The sequence below is a fragment of the Salvelinus fontinalis genome, chromosome 12, assembly GCF_029448725.1.
Source record: "Salvelinus fontinalis isolate EN_2023a chromosome 12, ASM2944872v1, whole genome shotgun sequence".
NCBI lineage: Eukaryota > Metazoa > Chordata > Actinopteri > Salmoniformes > Salmonidae > Salvelinus > Salvelinus fontinalis.
The window spans coordinates 21,792,256-21,810,141 of record NC_074676.1 but is presented as its reverse complement, the minus strand read 5'-3'; the positions used below and the strand labels follow the sequence as shown (position 1 = coordinate 21,810,141).

Genomic DNA, 17,886 nt, shown 5'->3' with positions numbered 1-17,886 from the left:
ACTACTACTTATTTCGCGATTTATAATATCTTACTCATTCTCTTCCATTCTTCCCAAGATGTTTACATCTGTCCGGGTCTACAGACTCAGTAATGCCAATCTGACCAACCAGGGCCTCAACAAGATCTTCACTGACCTCTGTGAGAACTTGCTCAAAGTAAGACCACACACAAGAGGGAAGCACGGGTTAGGCGTTGGTGTTCCTCTTACTTCCATATTAAATTGATCTGTCTGCTTTTTATTTGTCTGTGTGTGTAGAGTCTATACTTTAAGCTGCGTTCCATGATCCCCTGCTGTCTTTGCCATCTGAACTTCACTGTAGCTGTACCAGAAGAAGAACTCATACAGGTGAGAGGACATACATACCTGAGCACACCTCTCCTATCTTGTCCATCTTAACTTAGTTTTGGTCAGTATCTTTATTTTACATTTGTGTCATTAAATGATAGCAACAAGGTAAAAAGAGTTTCATTCTCTCTCATTTTCTCACATCCCCTCTCCCCTCCAGGTGGCGGTGACAGCCGTAGCCATGAGTTTTGACAAGGAGACTCAGCAGGCAGCAGACAGGGCTCTCACCAGGGGTCAGTATTCTGAAAGCCTATATGTCAAGGCTTAGAGAAGGTTCTGGAGTTATGGCGAGCTGAAGAGATAAGACCCTCTACTTGAGTTGGTATACTCGGGTGGGTTGAGGGGGGAAAGAGATTGAACTCTGTGTGTTTGTTTGTTTTCCAGGGAGTGGTGAGAATGAGGAGCAGCTCCAGTTTTCTATGGAGCTGTGTGGAGAGTCAACCATCTCCAACAACCAGCCTTCAGCCAAGCCTTCAGGTACAACACCACACCTTACCCCTTATAACCTATAACCTTAACCACTAACAACCGCCTAACCTTTAACCTCCAATAACTATCCCTTAGCAGTCATAACATCAGAAACCCCCTAACTACCTGTAACCTCTCACCCTTGAAGCTCCCTTAACCCATAGTGTTCTGTCTTTTTCAATGTGTTCTGTGGTGGTTGTGTTAAATGTGAATTTACCACCTGAGACTGTATCACCAGGTAAATACTGTAACAGTATGCCCAGGTAAATCTTCTTTCAGGTATTTTAGACCTGCAGCTCTGTCTGTATGTCTAGAAGAGAAACAATCCTGCTCGTCATTGGTCTGGAGAGAGAGGAGGGGTTGAACTAAAATGGCTGCCTTCCACATCAACCAAGACTAGAAGATGGGATTTAGGACTAGGGAACAAGATGTGGGTATAGGACCAGGTAGTAGGACTAGGGAATAGAACGTAGGAAAGGAAGTGTCTGAAGAGTCAACACACCTGGCGGTGGATCATGTTGTGTGTGTGTGTGTCGACAGGTGTTCCTGAGAGTGCCATGGTCCACTCGTCTCGAGGTAGGCCCCCCCCCCACACCCCACCCCATCCCACCCCCTACCTGCTGCCATGGCTACCACGGTCCTGTTTTAAGTTCTCATCCTTACATTTTTTATTTTGTCCCGTGTTCTTTTCTTTATGTGCGTCTGTATTATGTTATGTCATGTATGTATGCGGTTTTCGGTACGTGGTGTGTGTGTGTGTGTGTGCACGCGCGCATGTATGCGGTGTGGATGTTGTGTTCTGTCTGTGTGCATGTGTACGTGGGGTCTGTGTGTGCGTGCATGTATGTGGTGTGTGTGTGTTTTTCTCCAGCTCCCTCGGTTGATTACGGTTCCTTTGCAGACAGATGCAGCACCTGGCTAGAGCTGCTTAGGCTGAAAGCTCACACCATAAGACGAGGATCAGTTAAGACAAGTAGGAGGACACAGTTGCTAGCACACTCTGGTACACACGCACACATCCCTCCCCGCATGCCGCTGGGGGGTGGAGCGTCTCTAGCTGTTTAGCTAGAGTGTGAAAGTTGAAGCCCCGCCCCTCAGAGGGATAGCCAACCAACAGCCAGTGGATAACCTCTGACTCGCAATAGTGACTGACATGGAGGAAGTAAACGTCAAAGAGTATCTTAAAACATGCTTAAAACGCACTTAAAATGTCCCACTAAAGCTGTTGACTGGGGGAAATGCATTTTGATATTTCTGCACTACGTAAATAAACTTTCATAAACTGTGATAATAACTAGCATAATTAACTGGGTTTAAATGTCACAACCCATCTCAAATCATACTGTATCCCCTTTTATAATGCACTACTTCGGATCAGAGCCATATGGCAGATCCCTGTGTAATGCACTAACTGGGGAGTGATTTGAGATGCAGACTTAATGTTGTTCAAATTGTCTGTGAAGGTTCCTGGTCTGATTGAAGCGTCATTCACTATGTTAAAAGATGGAACATCTTTCACACTCTGGCTTGTTTCAATCATTCTGCTTAGCAGACTGCCTTGTGTTTCTGTTCTGTATCGATCATACACACACACACACGCTAATTCAAAAAACCGCACATAGGGACTCTCACACCCACACACAGGTACAGTGCCTTCAGAAAGTATTCATACCCCTTGACTTATTTCAAATTTTGTTACAGCCTGAATTCAACATGTATTAAATAATCCCCCCCCCCCCCATTCATCTATATACAATACCCCATAATGACATGGTGAAAACATGTTTTCAGAAATTTTTAGAAAATCTATTGAAAATAAAATACAGATATCTCAGTATTCACACCCCTGAGTCAATACTTTGTAGAAGCACCTATGGTGGCGATTACAGCTTTGAGTCGTCTTGGGTATGTCTGGATCAGCTTTGCACATCTGAATTTGGGAATTTTATCCCATTCTTCCTTACAGATGTTCTCAAGCGCTCATAAGTTACATGGAGAGCGGCGGTGAACAGCAATCTTTAAGTCTCCACAGATTTTCAATGGGATTCAAGTTTGGGCTTTGGCTGAGCCACTCAACGACTCACATTCTTGTTCTGAAGCCATTGCAGCGTTGCTTTGGCTGTGTGCTTGGGGTCACTGTCCTGTTAGACTGGGGCGAAGATTTACATTCCAAGGTCGTTTGCACTCTGTATTTGGCTCCATTCGTTGTTCCTGCTTTTCCATTTCTCAACGATGGAGACCACTGTGCTCTTGGAAACTTTCAACACTCTAGAAATTGTTTTATACCCTTCCCCAGATAAATTTGTGATGAGGCATATATCTCGGAGATCTACGGACAGTTCCTTGGACTTCATGGTATAGTTTCTGCTCTGTCGTGCGCTGTCAACTGTGTAAATAGTGTTTGTTTCTAAATCATGTTTAAACAATTAAATTGGCCACAGGTGGACTCCAATCAAGTTGTAGTGAAATCTCAAGGATGATCAAAGGAAATTCGATGCACTTGAGCTCAATTTGGAGTGTCATAGCAAAGGGATGTGAATACTTATGCTGTATATCATTTTCAATACATTTGCAAATGATGGGGTATTGTGTGTAGATGGGTGATTTTTTGTTGTTGTTGTATTTAATCAGTTTTGAATCCGGCTATAACAACAAAATGTTGAATAAGTTAAGTGGTATGAATATTTTCTGAAGGCACTGTAAATACATACACGTGGCTGAGGCCTGGCCAATGTTGAGGCTGTATGGCTGTTTGTCTGTCACTGCCTGGCAGCTTACGCTTTCATCATTGTGATTATACTGTCACCATGCTGTCCTACTGTGCACACATGCTCACATACACACACAGCTTATAGTTTATATTCAAATTCCACACTCTGCATCCATTTTCTTCCAGCTCATAGCCCATCATGTCTGCTATTCTATTTAGCGCCATCTAAAGGCTGAGTCTGTTATTGCCATCCATTCCTGTTGTTTTTTCTCACTCCTTTTCTCTCCCCCCACCACCCCTCCTCCAGTCTCGTCTTCAGAGCGCTGCAGTCCTCTCCCAGAGGGGCGGTCCCGGTCGCTACGCTCCACCAGGTCGTTGCCGTGCGGTGCCCCTGTTACTGTGGTGAAGATGACTCCTCTGTCCTTCCTTCCTGGGACGCGCATTGTGAAATACTTAGGAATCATCAACATGTTCTTCATTAGGGAGACCACGTCACTACGAGAGGTACACGCATACACATGTCTGTGTGATAGATTCCTGAAGATGTCATCGGGGATGAATAGGACATTTTTACATGTTTCTGTGGTGTGCGTAGTCGGTTCCTCTGCTCGCTCATAGCAGTGATATCGCAATGGTTAGCATATTTCATATTTACGTGTGTGTGTGTGTGTGTGTGTGTGTGTGTGTGTGTGTGTGTTAGGAGGGGGGTGTAAGTGGCTTCCTCCATTCCTTCATAGCGGAGGTGTTTGCCATGGTCCGTGCCCATGTAGCAGCTCTGGGGGGCAACGCCTTAGTGTCATACAGCATGAAGGAGTGTGTCTTCATGGAAAACCCCAACAAGAACCAGGTACAAAAACACACTGTTAATTTGCTCTGTTAGTTAAAGAACTGGAGGCCTATAGCATTACAAGATTTTCTCAAAGAACCAACAGGTTAAAGAACCTCATGTCTGTCCTCCCCCCCCCCCCCCCTCTCTCTCTCTCTCTCTCTCTCGGTTTCTCTCCCTCTTGGTCTCTCTCTCTCCAGGCTCAGTGTCTGATTAATGTTAGTGGTGATGCTGTTATCTTCATCAGAGAATCAGACCAAGAGGCCATACCCCCTCTGTTGACCAGCAGACAGACCAGCGGCACTGGAGCTGACGGGACCACATGACACACACTTGAGTCTAGCAATCCAAATAATCGTGATTTGTGTCTGCCTTAAACAGATGGAATGTCTTAAGGTTAGGTAGGACCCCACAAATTACACACACAAACAAACACACAGTTGACAAGTTGGAGAAATTGTCTCTCATTGTCCATTGAGTTACTCTACAGAAGCCATTTAGGGAGGCAGTCTGTCATTTCTCTCTGTTTTTGATATAATAGACATTCCAAAACATGGTTGAAGCTATCCCTCTCCATCCAGTCTCAGCAGTCACTAGCCGGCCATGCTAAAGCAGACATGGTATTTATTGATAGACCGCTCCGTACAGGGTAGTCACTACTGTAGATGGCCATGGTAGAGAACAAAATTGTAGAAATAAGTGTTTTAATTGTCTGTCAGACGATATTTGGGCTAACACACATGCCCTGTGGACAGCCTCCTGCCATCCTCCTGGCTGTCATGACTGCAGCCTTCCAGGTCTCCATACTACTGAACTCTCCTGTCTTTAACGATCATGTAAATGCTGGAAAACAAAACTAATTGCGATGACACATTTTTGTTCATTGTTGAGATGCTACTTGTGTTTGTGTAAATGTGTGCTACAATCAGATTTTAGTATTTTTATAATGTAAAATTATATTCGTCAAGTCTAATGAAATTCTGGAAGTTTGATTTATATGGTGTAAGAGAAGTAAGGGTACAGTGATCTGTTCTACTGTTAATGAATATAACCAGTCTCTCTTTCGCTGTAGGACTTGAATGTACGTACATACATACATAGACTTTGTTGCTTAGTGTCTGCATGTATCTGTTATTGCCATGACTGTCTGTCTGCTCGTTGCCTGAGATGATCAGTCCTGCACAATAAACTAAACTAGTCCTGTTGACTAGTCACTTTATTCCTAGTTATATGTACATATCTGCCTCAATTGCATCATGCCTTCGCACATCGAATCGGTGCTGGTACCCCATGTATATAGACACGTTATCGCTACTCATTGTGTATTTATTATTACGTGTTACTACTTTTCTATTATTTCTGTTTTCTTTCCCTTTGCATTGTTGGAAAGGGCCGTAACTATTTTACTGTTAGTCTACACCTGTTGTTTACGAGGCATGTGATGAATAAAATGTAATTTGATACAGTGAAAAACAGCTTGCCAGTGCCTGTTCCTGCCTCAATGTCAAAGCAGATAACATTGCTTTGAAATCATGATTCATTTGTAAACGAGAAAAGACAAGTTTGGTGTTTGAGGCCGCACGTATAACGTCAAGCTCAGGACCAGAGCTACGTGATTTAGGGCTAAGACGGTACAGTATGAAGATGGGCAGGAACTGCTTCTCCAATATAAATCCCTGATCAAGTTGTAGGCGATGTCATGGGGACGTTGGCTAGCTAAGCTCATGCCTATGCGCAGTTCGACCTGTGCAGGTTGTCAAATCAGACACACCTTCGATGTATAGTTTGACTAAAATGAAACATGTCAGTGTGTCACTTTCACGGGGTTGGAGTGATAACATGTTCAACTACTGAAGATATTGGCTCCAATCTAAGTTGTTCCTTTAGATTTCGAGAAAATTTACAAATAAGGAAGAATGTTTCACTTATCTCGTTGACTTCTCTAACCCCAGACCACGGCCTGGTCTTTTTCGTAAATGTTCCCGGGAGTCTCGTGATGTTGCGCCTCTGGGTTTAGAAACTGGGTTTAGGGTGTCTATCCTGCGCATGTGCTGCAGTCTTTTCCTTTCCCGCTGAACATTTTCATCCACCTGTAGCGACGTGTCTCTACTAGAGGTCGACAGATTATGATTTTTCAACGCCGATACCGATTATTGGGGGACCAAAAAATCAGATGCCGATTTGTAATAATGACAATTACAACAATACTGAATGAACACTTATTTTAACTTAATATAATACATCAATTAAATATATTTAGCCTCAAATAAATAATAAAACATGTTCAATTTGGTTTAAATGATGCAAAAACAAAGTGTTGGAGAAGAAAGTAAAAGTGCAATATGTGCCATGTAAGAAAGCTAAAGTTTAAGTTCCTTGCTCAGAACATGAGAACATATGAAAGCTGGTGGTTCCTTTTAACATGAGTCTTCAATATTCCCAGGTAAGAAGTTTTATGTTGTAGTTATTATAGGACTATTTCTCTCTCTACGATTTGTATTTCATATACCTTTGACTATTGGATGTTCTTATAGGCAATTTAGTATTGCCAGTGTAACAGTATAGCTTCCATCCCTCTCCTCGCTGCTACCTGGGCTCGAACCAGGAACACATCGACAACAGCCACCCTCGAAGCAGCGTTACCCATGCAGAGCAAGGGGAACAACTACTCCAAGTCTCAGAGCGAGTGACGTTTGAAACGCTATTAGCGCGCACCCCGCTAACTAGCTAGCCATTTCACATCGGTTACACCAGCCTAATCTCGGGAGTTCATAGGCTTGAATTCATAACAGCAGAGCTGCTGGCAAAAAGCACGAAAGTGCTGTTCGAAATGAATGCTTACGAGCATGCTGGTGCCCACCATCGCTCAGTCAGACTGCTCTATCAAATCATAGACTTAATTATAACATAACACATAGAAATATGAGCCTTAGGTTATTAATATGGTTGAATCCGGAAACTATCATCTCGAAAACAAAACATTTATTCTTTCAGTGAAACGTAACTGTTCCGTATTTTATCTAACGGGTGGCATCCATAAGTCTAAATATTCCTGTTACATTGCACAACCTTCAATGTTATGTCATAATTATGGCTAGGTACACGTTGGAGCAACGACAGTCCTTTTTTGCAAATGCGCACTGCATCGATTATATGCAACGCAGAACACGCTAGATAAACTAGTAATATCATCAACCATGTGTAGTTATAACTAGTGATTATGATTGATTGATTGTTTTTTATAAGATAAGTTTAATGCTAGCTAGCAACTTACCTTGGCTTCTTACTTCATTCGCGTAACAGGCGGGCTCCTCGTGAGGCAGGTGGTTAGAGCGTTGGACTAGTTAACTGTAAGGTTGCAAGATTGAATCCCTGAGCTGACAAGGTAAAAATCTGTCGTTCTTCCCCTGAACAAGGCAGTTAACCCACTGTTCATAGGCCGTCATTGAAAATAAGAATGTGTTCTTAACTGACTTGCCTAGTTAAATAAAGGTGTAAAAAAAAAAAAAAGATTTTTTTTTTTTAATTCTGCAAAATCTGCGCCCAAAATTACCGATTTCCGATTGTTATGAAAATGAATCGGCCATTCCGATTAATCGGTCGACCTCTAGTCTCCTCGTACACGTGCCGCATTCAACCAGGTAGCATGTCGGACATTTCCGAGTTTCCTAGTTTGTATGCATGTGAACACCGCATTAGAATGGTCTCCATCTCAGTGCTTGTCTTCCAGTCCCGCTACAGTAGCCTATTGATGGTCCCTGTTGCAGGAGCAGAGGATTTGTAAGTCGCTCTGGATAAGAGCGTCTGCTAAATGACTTAAATGTAAATGTAATGTAAATGGAGAGGAGACACCCAGTAAAGGGCTCCACACAGCGCAGACATGGGCTGTATCACTCTGCCGCGCCGCCTGTTCCTCTGGCGCATGGCTCTCATCTACATGTTCGCCATTGTCTCCCTCTACCTGCACATACCAGATGAGCTATCAAGCTAGCTGTCCCATTTTAGGTAGGATAGCTTTCTAGCATACAGTCATTGCTTTCTAACCAGTTCGCTATGATTGTTGTGGTATCTAGATGCTGTGATGGCACACTATGGTATTTCACCCAATATATATGGGCAGTTATCAACATTTGATTTGTTTTCTAATTCTTTGTGAGTGTTTAATCTGAGGGGAAATATCTGTCTATTGTGGTCATACATTTGGCAGTAGGTTAGGAAGTGCAGCTCAGTTTCCAACTCATTTTGTGGGCAGTGTGCACATAGCCTGTCTTCTTTTGGGAGCCAGGTCTGCCGTCGGCAGCCTCTCTCAATAGCAAGGCTATGCTCACTGAGTCTTTACATAGTCAAAGCTTTCCTTAATTTTAGGTCTGGGCATCACTTCCTTTTAGGTGGTTGTAGAATTTAACAGTTCTTTTCTGGATTTTGATATTGGCGGCTATCGGCCCAATTCTGCTCTACATGCATTATTTGGTGTTTTACCTTGTACACAGAGGATATTTTTATATATTCTGCAGAGTCTCAATTTGGTGTTTGTCCCAATTTGTGAATTATTCTATGGTGAGCGGACCCCAGACCTCACAACCATAAAGGGCAATGGGTTCTATAATTGATTCAAGTATTTTTTGACAGGTCCTAACTGGTATGTCAAATTTGATGTTTCTTTTTGATGGCGTAAAAGGCCATTCTTGCCTTGTCTCTCAGATTGTTCACAGCTTTGTGGAAGATACCTGTGGTGCTGATATTTAGACCGAGGTACGTACAGTTGAAGTCTAGTATTTAGTATTTGTATAGCATTGCCTTTAAATTGTTTAACTTGAGTCAAACGTTTCTGGTAGCATTCCACAAGCTTCCCACAATAAGTTGGGGGAAGTTTGGCCCATTCCTCCTGACAGAGCTGGTGTAACTGAGTCAGGTTTGTAGGCCTCATTTCTCGCACACGCTTTTTCAGTTTTGCCCACACATTTTCTATAGGATTGAGGTCAGGGCTTTGTGATGGCCACTCCAATACCTTGACTTTGTTGTCCTTAAGCCATTTTGCCACAACTTTGGAAGTATGCTTGGGATCATTGTCCATTTGGAAGACCCATTTGCGACCAAGCTTTAACTTCCTGACTGATGTCTTGAAATGTTGCTTCAATATATCCACATAATTTTCCTCCCTCATGATGCCATCTATTTTGTGAAGTGCACCAATCCCTCCTGCAGCAAAGCACCCCCACAACATGATACTGCCACCCCCATGCTTCACGGTTGGGATGGTATTCTTCGGCTTGCAAGCCTCCCCCTTTTTCCTTCAAACATAACGATGGTCATTATGGCCAAACAGTTCTATTTTTGTTTCATCAGACCAGAGGACATTACTCCAATCGATCTTTGTCCCCCATGTGCAGATGCAAACCGTAGTCTGGCTTTCTTATGGCGGTTTTGGAGCAGTGGCCTCTTCCTTGCTGATTGGCCTTTCAGGTTCTGTCGATATAGGACTCGTTTTACTGTGGATATAGATACTTTTGTACCCGTTTCCTCCAGCATATTCACAAGGTCCTTTGCTGCTGTTCTGAGATTCATTTGCACTTTTCGCACCAAAGTACGTTCATCTCTAGGAGACCGAACGTGTCTCCTTCCTGAGTGGTATGACGGCTGCGTGGTCCCATGGTGTTTATACTTGCGTACTATTGTTTGTATAAATGAACGTGGTACCTTCAGGCGTTTGGAAATTGCTCCCAAGGACGAACCAGACTTGTGAAGGTCTACAATTTTTTGTCTGAGGTCTTGCCTGATTTCTTTAGATTTTCCCATGATGTTAAGCAAAGAGGCACTGAGTTTGAAGGCAGGCCTTGAAATACTTCCACAGGTACATCATTTTCTAGAATTTTCCAAGGCACAGTCAACTTAGTGTATGTAAACTTCTGACCCACTGGAATTGTGATACAGTGAATTATGATTGAAATAATCTGTCTGTAAACAATTGTTGGAAAAGTGACTTGTGTCATGCACAAAGTAGATGTCCTAACCGACTTGTCCTAAAAACTATAGTTAGTTAACAAGAAATTTGTGGAGTGGTTGAAAAACGAGTTTTAATGACTCCAACCTAAGTGTATGTAAACTTCCGACTTCAACTGTATAGTTTTTGTGTGCTCTAGGGCAACGGTGTGTAGATGGAATTTGTATTCGTGGTCCTGGCAACTGGACCTTTTTTGGAACACCATTATTTTTGTCCTACTGCGATTTACTGTCAGGGCCCAGGTCTGGCAGTATCTTTGCAGAAGATCTAGGTGCTGCTGTAGGCCCTCCTTGGTTGTGGACAGAAGCACCAGATCATCAGCAAACAGTAGACATTTGACTTCAGATTCTAGTCAGATGCTGCAGACTGTCGAGTTATTGTATGGCAGTAAAGCCATACTGGGAAGTTCATTATCGCCAATTCGTTGATATATACAGTATGTCGATGTTGAAGAGAGTTGGGCTCAAGCTGCATCCCTGTCTTACCCCACGACCCTGTGGAAAGAAATGTTGTTTTTTGGCAATTTTAACCGCACACTTGTTGTTTGTGTACATGGATTTTATAATGTTGTATGTTTTTCCCCCAACACCGCTTTCCATCAATTTGTATCGCAGACCCTCATGCCAAATTGAGTCAAGTTTTTTTTAAATCAACAAAGCATGAGAAGACTTTGCCTTTGTTTTTTTGTCAATTAGGGTGTGCATGGTTAATACATGGTCTGTCGTACAATAATTTGGTAAAAAGCCAATTTGACATTTTCTCAGTACATTGTTTTCACTGAGGAAATGTATGAGTATGCTGTTAATGATAATGCAGAGGATTTTCCCACGGTTGCTGTTGAGGCATATCCCACAGTAGTTATTGGGGTCAGTCCTTGATTCCAAATATTGGGGGAAATGCCAGAGCTGAGGATGATGTTAAAAAGTTTAAGTAAAGCCAATTGGAATTTGTGGTCTGTATATTTTATCATTTCATTTAGGATACCATCAACAGCACAGGCCTTTTGGGTCGGAGGGTTTGTATTTTGTCCTGTAGTTCATTCAATGTAATTGGAGAATTCAGTTGGTTCTGGTAGTCTTTAATAGTTGATTCAAAATTTGTATTTGATCATGTATATGTTTTTGCTGTTTGTTCTTTGTTATAGAGCCAAAAAATAGGAGAAGTGGTTTATCCATACATCACCATTTTGGATAGATAACTCTTGTTTGTTTAGTGTGCTCCAATTTTTGCAGAAGTGGTTTGATTCTATGGATTCTTCAATTACATTGAGCTGATTTCTGATGTGCTGTTCCTCCTTTTTCCATAGTGTATTTCTGTATTTTAGTGATTCACCATATTGAAGGCTCAGATTTTCTGGGTCTATAATATTTGTTTTTGGTTGGAAGGGTTTCTCAATTTCTTATTTATTTTTATTCTTTTGTCATCAAACCTTTTGTCATTGTTAATTTTCTTAGGTTGTCTGCTTTAATTTTTTTGATTTGATAGGGAAGCTGAGAGGTCAAATATACTGTTTAGGTTTTCTACTGTCAAGTTACGCCTTCACTATTACAGTGAAACGTTTTGTCCAGGAAGTTGTCTAGAAGGGATTGAATTTGTTGTTGCCTAATTGTGTTTTTTGGTATGTTTCTATACCACTTTCCTTCCATCTATAGCATTTCTTATTATTATGCAGTTCCTTTGGCTTTGATGCCTCGTGATTTAAGTATTGCTCTGTTCAAGTAGACTGTGATTTTGCTGTGATCTGATAGGGGTGTCAGTGGGCTAATTTAGAACGCTCTGAGAGACTATGGGTTGAGGTCAGTAATAAAGTAATCTACAGCACTACTGCCAAGGGATGAGATGGAGGGTCATCACTAGATTCCATAGCCACAGTCATAAACCCTGCATATTTCTAAAATGTATCTATTTCTAAAATATAATTGTTAATTTTTAAATTAAGACCAATAAGCTAATTTGTTATTAATTTTTACGTTCTAGACAATTTGGGCTGTCGAATCTAGTGGATACCAAGCCGAATAGACTGGACACATGACATTGCATCCACCATGGAGCCCAGTTTCATAAAATTACTGTATGCAAAATCCTGAAAAAACAGGATTTTTCACCTTGCCAGCTCCTATTGAGCACCATGGTACCAACTCGCCTTCCGAATGTTCTATTCTCAGCCCACTGTTCTGCGTCACAATGCTATGGTCACTGTTGGCAATGAGTTCTACCCACGTAAAGCTACTTCTTCTGTGAAGATCTAAATGCTATCCAATATTCTCGTCTCCCTAAGGAAACAAAATACATAATTAAATACTACATCCCCTGAAGATTTCCCCAGCAGTTCACTTAATCCTGGCTCTTCATTACCTCATTACTCCTCAAATCTAATAACAATCGCTCCCTTTCCCTCATATTTCTGGCACTGAAATAGAAAATATTCCACTGTCTCCACCTCCTGACAATAATAACACCTCCCAGTCTGTTTCCCCACCAATTTTAATGTACTATTGAGCCTTGTGTGTCCCAGTCTTGTGACTATACTTTCCTACTATCTCGGCCTGAGGACCTCCCTGCCTCCACCTTTTCCTGGATCTTGTACAGGTGTCTTGCCTTTTTCTCCCTGTTCCACAACTCTTGCCATTTGTTTTTAACCACTGTTCTTATTAACCCCTTGGCTGCTGCTTTACTGATTAGACATTTCCATCTCAACATTAGGATGTTTTAAGAGCCTGCTTGGTAATAACATCCACATCCTCATTCCCCTCTACTCCCACATGAGGAACATCACAAATACCCCAATTTTTTTCACCCTATACAAGCACCGCAAAACCTCATACAGTACATCATGTCGCTCTGAGACACTAACTTAAGCTCCTCAGTGCTGCACAGGAGTCCGAGCAGATGACTACTCTGTCTGGCCTCACCTCCTCCACTCACTCTGCAACCAATAGTAAGGCCAACAACTCCATTGATTAAACAGATAAATGATCCATTTCTCTTTTTGTCACCGCCACCTTAAACTCAGGAACATTAAAAGCTGCACCTGTCCTCCCTGTTTGAGTCCATCTGTGAATATATTCAAGAAAGCATAGTATTGTGGCCTTAAATGTTCACTTACAACTGAATCTACTCCTTCCTCAACATATCTTACCCTCTCAATCAACCCTAGATGTATCACTGGCTGAGGGAGAAACCAAGGTGGGATAGCAGGAAGAACCACAGAGGGGCTAAACGCCCTCCCAAATAACCCAATCTCTCTCGCCATGCCATTGCCTAGCTTGTATTCAGATTTCATTCATGTTCCCTGCACTCTAGAATTACCTTTTTTTGTAGGCTGTGTAGCCTTATGTCCTTGTAGATTTACCCAATATGTCATGGCTAGCTGTTGTCGTCTTTAACCACGTCTCTCCCAACTCTACCTGCATCGCTGCCACCAGGGAGGTCCTGAGTACTCCACAACATATTCTTAGGGCTTGGGCCTGCATTAAATCTAGCTTTTTAAAAGATGTCTGAGCTGCTGATCCATATGCTATACTTCCATAACCCAGTGATGACCTTAACAGCGCTTTATATATCATTATCACTGCCATTCTATCTGCACCCCAATACATTCCTGACAAGCAACGCATCACATTCATTTTTTTTCTCATTTGAGGACTACCCTGTTAATATGCTCAGCCCATGTGTCACACCAGAGCCCCAGGATCCTAAACCCTCCCACCCTCTCCAGATTCCTTCCATACAACTTCAAGTAATGTAAACTCACCCCATTCCGTACAAATGTGCGCAACCGCGACATTCAAACGAGGCTCCAAAGAAAACTAATGGGACTGTAACGACTGTGCTGACTTCAAAATTTGGGGTGTGAACTACGTTTCTATTCAAGTGTTGATCAACATGGTAATGGCTCTGTAGTATTGGAGAAAAGTTTAAAAAACTGACCCTCCGTTACATCGTGACGTGTCATGCCGTAACGTACAGCACGCATAAAGCAACTATTTATGTCTTACAATCTCTCTCCACCAGGTGTAGCACTTCTCGCATTGTTTAAAAACAAGAAATGGACAGTGACGGGGATAAGGGGGGGATACCTAGTCATTTTTTGCGTCATCACTGTAAGCGATCATGACTCTCAAAGCCGCTATTTACTTCTGAAGATCACTTTAGCACCGCCCTAAAACCCGATTCAAATTCGACACAAACCTTCAAATAGGTATTTAATGACACATTATATAAACTTTTTATAGTGTTTTATTTACATTTTAGAGGCGATAAGGTGATAAATTGGACAGATCCGAGTGAAAAAAAGCAGTTTTCCCACACATCTCCTCTCCTTCTCACTACCACGCATTAGTTTCGCTTCCCCACCTGCCATTTTTAAAAAGACCAGACGGAGCTCATTGAATTATGCAGAAATGGGCAGCTTGGAGGTCATGTCATTAATATTGATGGAAAGGGGAGAAATTGTGCTTTACAATGGTATTGACATTACAGTTGATCTGGAAGTATTACATTTTGGGGCGCTAAAATAAGGTCAATTGTACGGGCCAAGGCGATGTACAAAAGTGAGTGAGTTTCTTCTTGAACTCTTTTGGCTGTATGGGTACCCATGTAAAGCTTGTGTGCTTACCCAGAGATATTAGAGAAAATAAGAGACGAATCCAATCGGGCAATGACTGGAGGACTGTATAACGCCCCACCGAGCAGACTGTCGACCAATTAAGTTCACGTTGTAATGCTGCATCACACGGTTGCTACGCTGATTTTCACGCAATCCCCTTTCAAAATCAGAGTATGAGTCGAGAAATCTATTTTCCTCAAAAGTACGTAATGTCACGATTCCAAAGCTATATGACATTACAGAGAAGAAGTTAGTTATCTTACATCTCTGAAAATATTTGTAATGTTGTACTTCTTGTTCACAAAATACATGCTAATGTTGGGTTTTTGAGCTAGCGCCCAATTGACTCCCATTCACTCCTTGAAGGAGAGCTCCCCTTGCCCCAAAATAGCCCAGAATACAACGTGCGGCTCATTGACGATGCATGGGCAACAGACACAATTGGCATTAATACGATTTAAATGGAGTTTCCATCTCCTCAAATTATTTTTGGTTTACCGCAGGTAATTATTAACAAGGTTACGGCTATTTATTGAGAGATCACTGCCTTCACTCTGTGGTGACCCACGTTGCCAGAGATGGCTGGCGCCTACCCATCAAAAGGTAAACATTTTTTGGTCTTGGTTAACAATATTTTTTTCAGAAAAAGTGTATAAAATGTACAACATTGATAACATCCACATAGGGCGGCGGGTATCCTAGTGGTTAGAGCGTTGGGCCAGTAACCGCAACGTCGCTCGATCGAATCCCCGAGCTGACAAGGTAAAAACCTGTCGTTCTGCCCCTGAACAAGGCAGTTAACCAACTGTTCCCCGGTAGGCCGTCATTGTAAATACGAATTTGTTCTTAACTGACTTGCCTAGTTAAATAAAAAATGTAATATTAACACCATGATGAAAACATCACTACAACAACAACCCTGTCTGGGCATGCTCAGTCTCTAACACTCTCCACCTTGCTCTCTCTGTTTTCCACTCTCCTCCCCTGGTATCCCTGGTATCCAGGGAGTTTCTTCTCCTGGAGACAGGGTTCCTGTATGTGCTCAATGCCCCATTGAAGTCTGTACCAGGGTGGTTGTGGGGCAGAGAGCATGACCATGTGACCCTCAGGTTGATCCGCTAGCTGCTTTTCAGAATGATGTTCGCCTCCGGAGTCCTCAAACTCACATCACACTGCCCTACCTGGTGGGGCCTCACAGGTAGCAGTGTACGGATCTCTCTCTATCCCTGATGTACACCTAAGACTCAGTGTATCGCAATGCCCATGGCCTGTGTACGTGTCTCTCTAATGTGGTTGTGTGTATTTATCGCTCCATCCCTGATGTACACTACCGGTCAAAAGTTTTAGAACACCTACTCATTCAAGGGTTTTTCTTTATTTTGACTATTTTCTATATTGTAGAATAATATTGAAGACATCAAAACTATGAAATAACACATAAGGAATCATGTAGTAAACAAAAAAATGTTAAACAAATTAAAATATATTTTATATTTGAGATTCTTCAAATAGCCACCCTTTGCCTTGATGACAGCTTTGTACACTCTTGGCATTCTCTCAACCAGCTTTATGAGGTAGTCACCTGGAATGCATTTCAATTAACAGGTGTGCCTTGCTAAAAATTAATTTGTGGAATTTCTTTCCTCCTTAATGCGTTTGAGCTAATCATTGTGTTGTGACAAGGTAGGGGTGGTATACAGAAGATAGCCCGATTTGGTAAAAGTCCAAGTCCATATTATGGCAAGAACAGCTCAGATAAGCAAAGAGAAATTAAAGTCTAACATTACTTTAAGATATGAAGGTCAGTCAATATGGAAAATGTCAAGAACTTTGAAAGTTTCTTGAAGTGCAGTCGCAAAAACCATCAAGCGCTATGATTAAACTGGCTCTCATGAGGACCGCCATAGGAATGGAAGACCCAGAGTTAGCCCCGCTGCAGAGGTTAAGTTGATTAGAGTTAACTGCACCTCAGATTGCAGCCCAAATAAATGCTTCACAGAGTTCAAGTAACAGACACATCTCAACATCAACATCAACTGTTCAGAGGAGACTGCGTGAATCAGGCCTTCGTGGTTGAATTGCTGCAAAGAAACGACTACTAAAGGGCACCAATAATAATAAGAGACTTGCTTGGGCCAAGAAACACAAGCAATGGACATTAGACCAGTGGAAATCTGTCCTTTGGTCTGGAGTCCAAATTGGAGATTTTGGGTTCCAACCGCTGTGTCTTTGTGAGACGCTGTGTGGGTGAACGGATGATCTCTGCATGTGTATTTCCCACCGTAAAGCATGGAGGAGGAGGTGTTATGGTGTGTGGGTGCTTTGCTGGTGACACAGTCTGTGATTTATTTAGAATACAAGGCACACTTAACCAGCATGGCTACTGCAGCATTCTGCAGCGATACGCCATCCCATCTGGTTTGCGCTTAGTCCCACTATCATTTGTTTTTCAACAGGACAATTACCCAACACACTTCCGGGCTGTGTAAGGGCTATTTTACCAAGGAAAGTGATGGAGTGCTGCATCAGATGACCTGCCCTCCACAATCCCCGACAACAACCAAATTGAGATGGTTTGGGATGAGTTGGTGCGCAGAGTGAAGGAAAAGCAGCCAACAAGTGCTCATGCTGTGGAAACTCCTTCAAGATTGTTGGAAAAGCATTCCAGGTGAAGCCGGTTGAGAGAATGCCAAGAGCGTGCAAAGCTGTCAAGGCAAAGGGTGGCTATTTGAAGAATCTCAAATATATCATATATTTTGGATTTGTTTAACACTTATTTGGGTACTACATGATTCCTTGTGTCATACCTTGTAGGGGTGTACTGGTACACGTATTTGTACTGAACCATTCGGTAAGGGCCCTCTGAACCAGAAAATATACATAAAAAAATATTTACAAAATAAAAACACTAGGCCTATAGGCTA

The 17,886-nt window shown here is 42.2% G+C and overlaps 1 protein-coding gene across 12 annotated transcripts in view; it reads left to right on the top strand.

Moving 5' to 3' along the window:
- Window positions 1–5,577, top strand: part of LOC129866981 (C2 domain-containing protein 5-like) — a 60,002-nt gene extending 54,425 nt beyond the window's left edge. For 7 of the 12 annotated variants that reach the window (XM_055940048.1, XM_055940054.1, XM_055940053.1 and 4 more), the window contains 9 exons: window positions 59–157; window positions 259–348; window positions 509–581; window positions 733–825; window positions 1,357–1,392; window positions 1,688–1,819; window positions 3,834–4,030; window positions 4,227–4,373; window positions 4,553–5,577. In XM_055940048.1, coding sequence (XP_055796023.1) covers window positions 59–157; window positions 259–348; window positions 509–581; window positions 733–825; window positions 1,357–1,392; window positions 1,688–1,819; window positions 3,834–4,030; window positions 4,227–4,373; window positions 4,553–4,678 — 993 coding nt within the window. In that variant the 3' untranslated portion in view covers window positions 4,679–5,577. The remainder of the gene's footprint in view (window positions 1–58; window positions 158–258; window positions 349–508; window positions 582–732; window positions 826–1,356; window positions 1,393–1,687; window positions 1,820–3,833; window positions 4,031–4,226; window positions 4,374–4,552) is intronic. The other 5 variants (XM_055940056.1, XM_055940051.1, XM_055940055.1 and 2 more) reach the window with 4 other exon arrangements.
- Window positions 5,578–17,886: the final 12,309 nt, after the last annotated feature.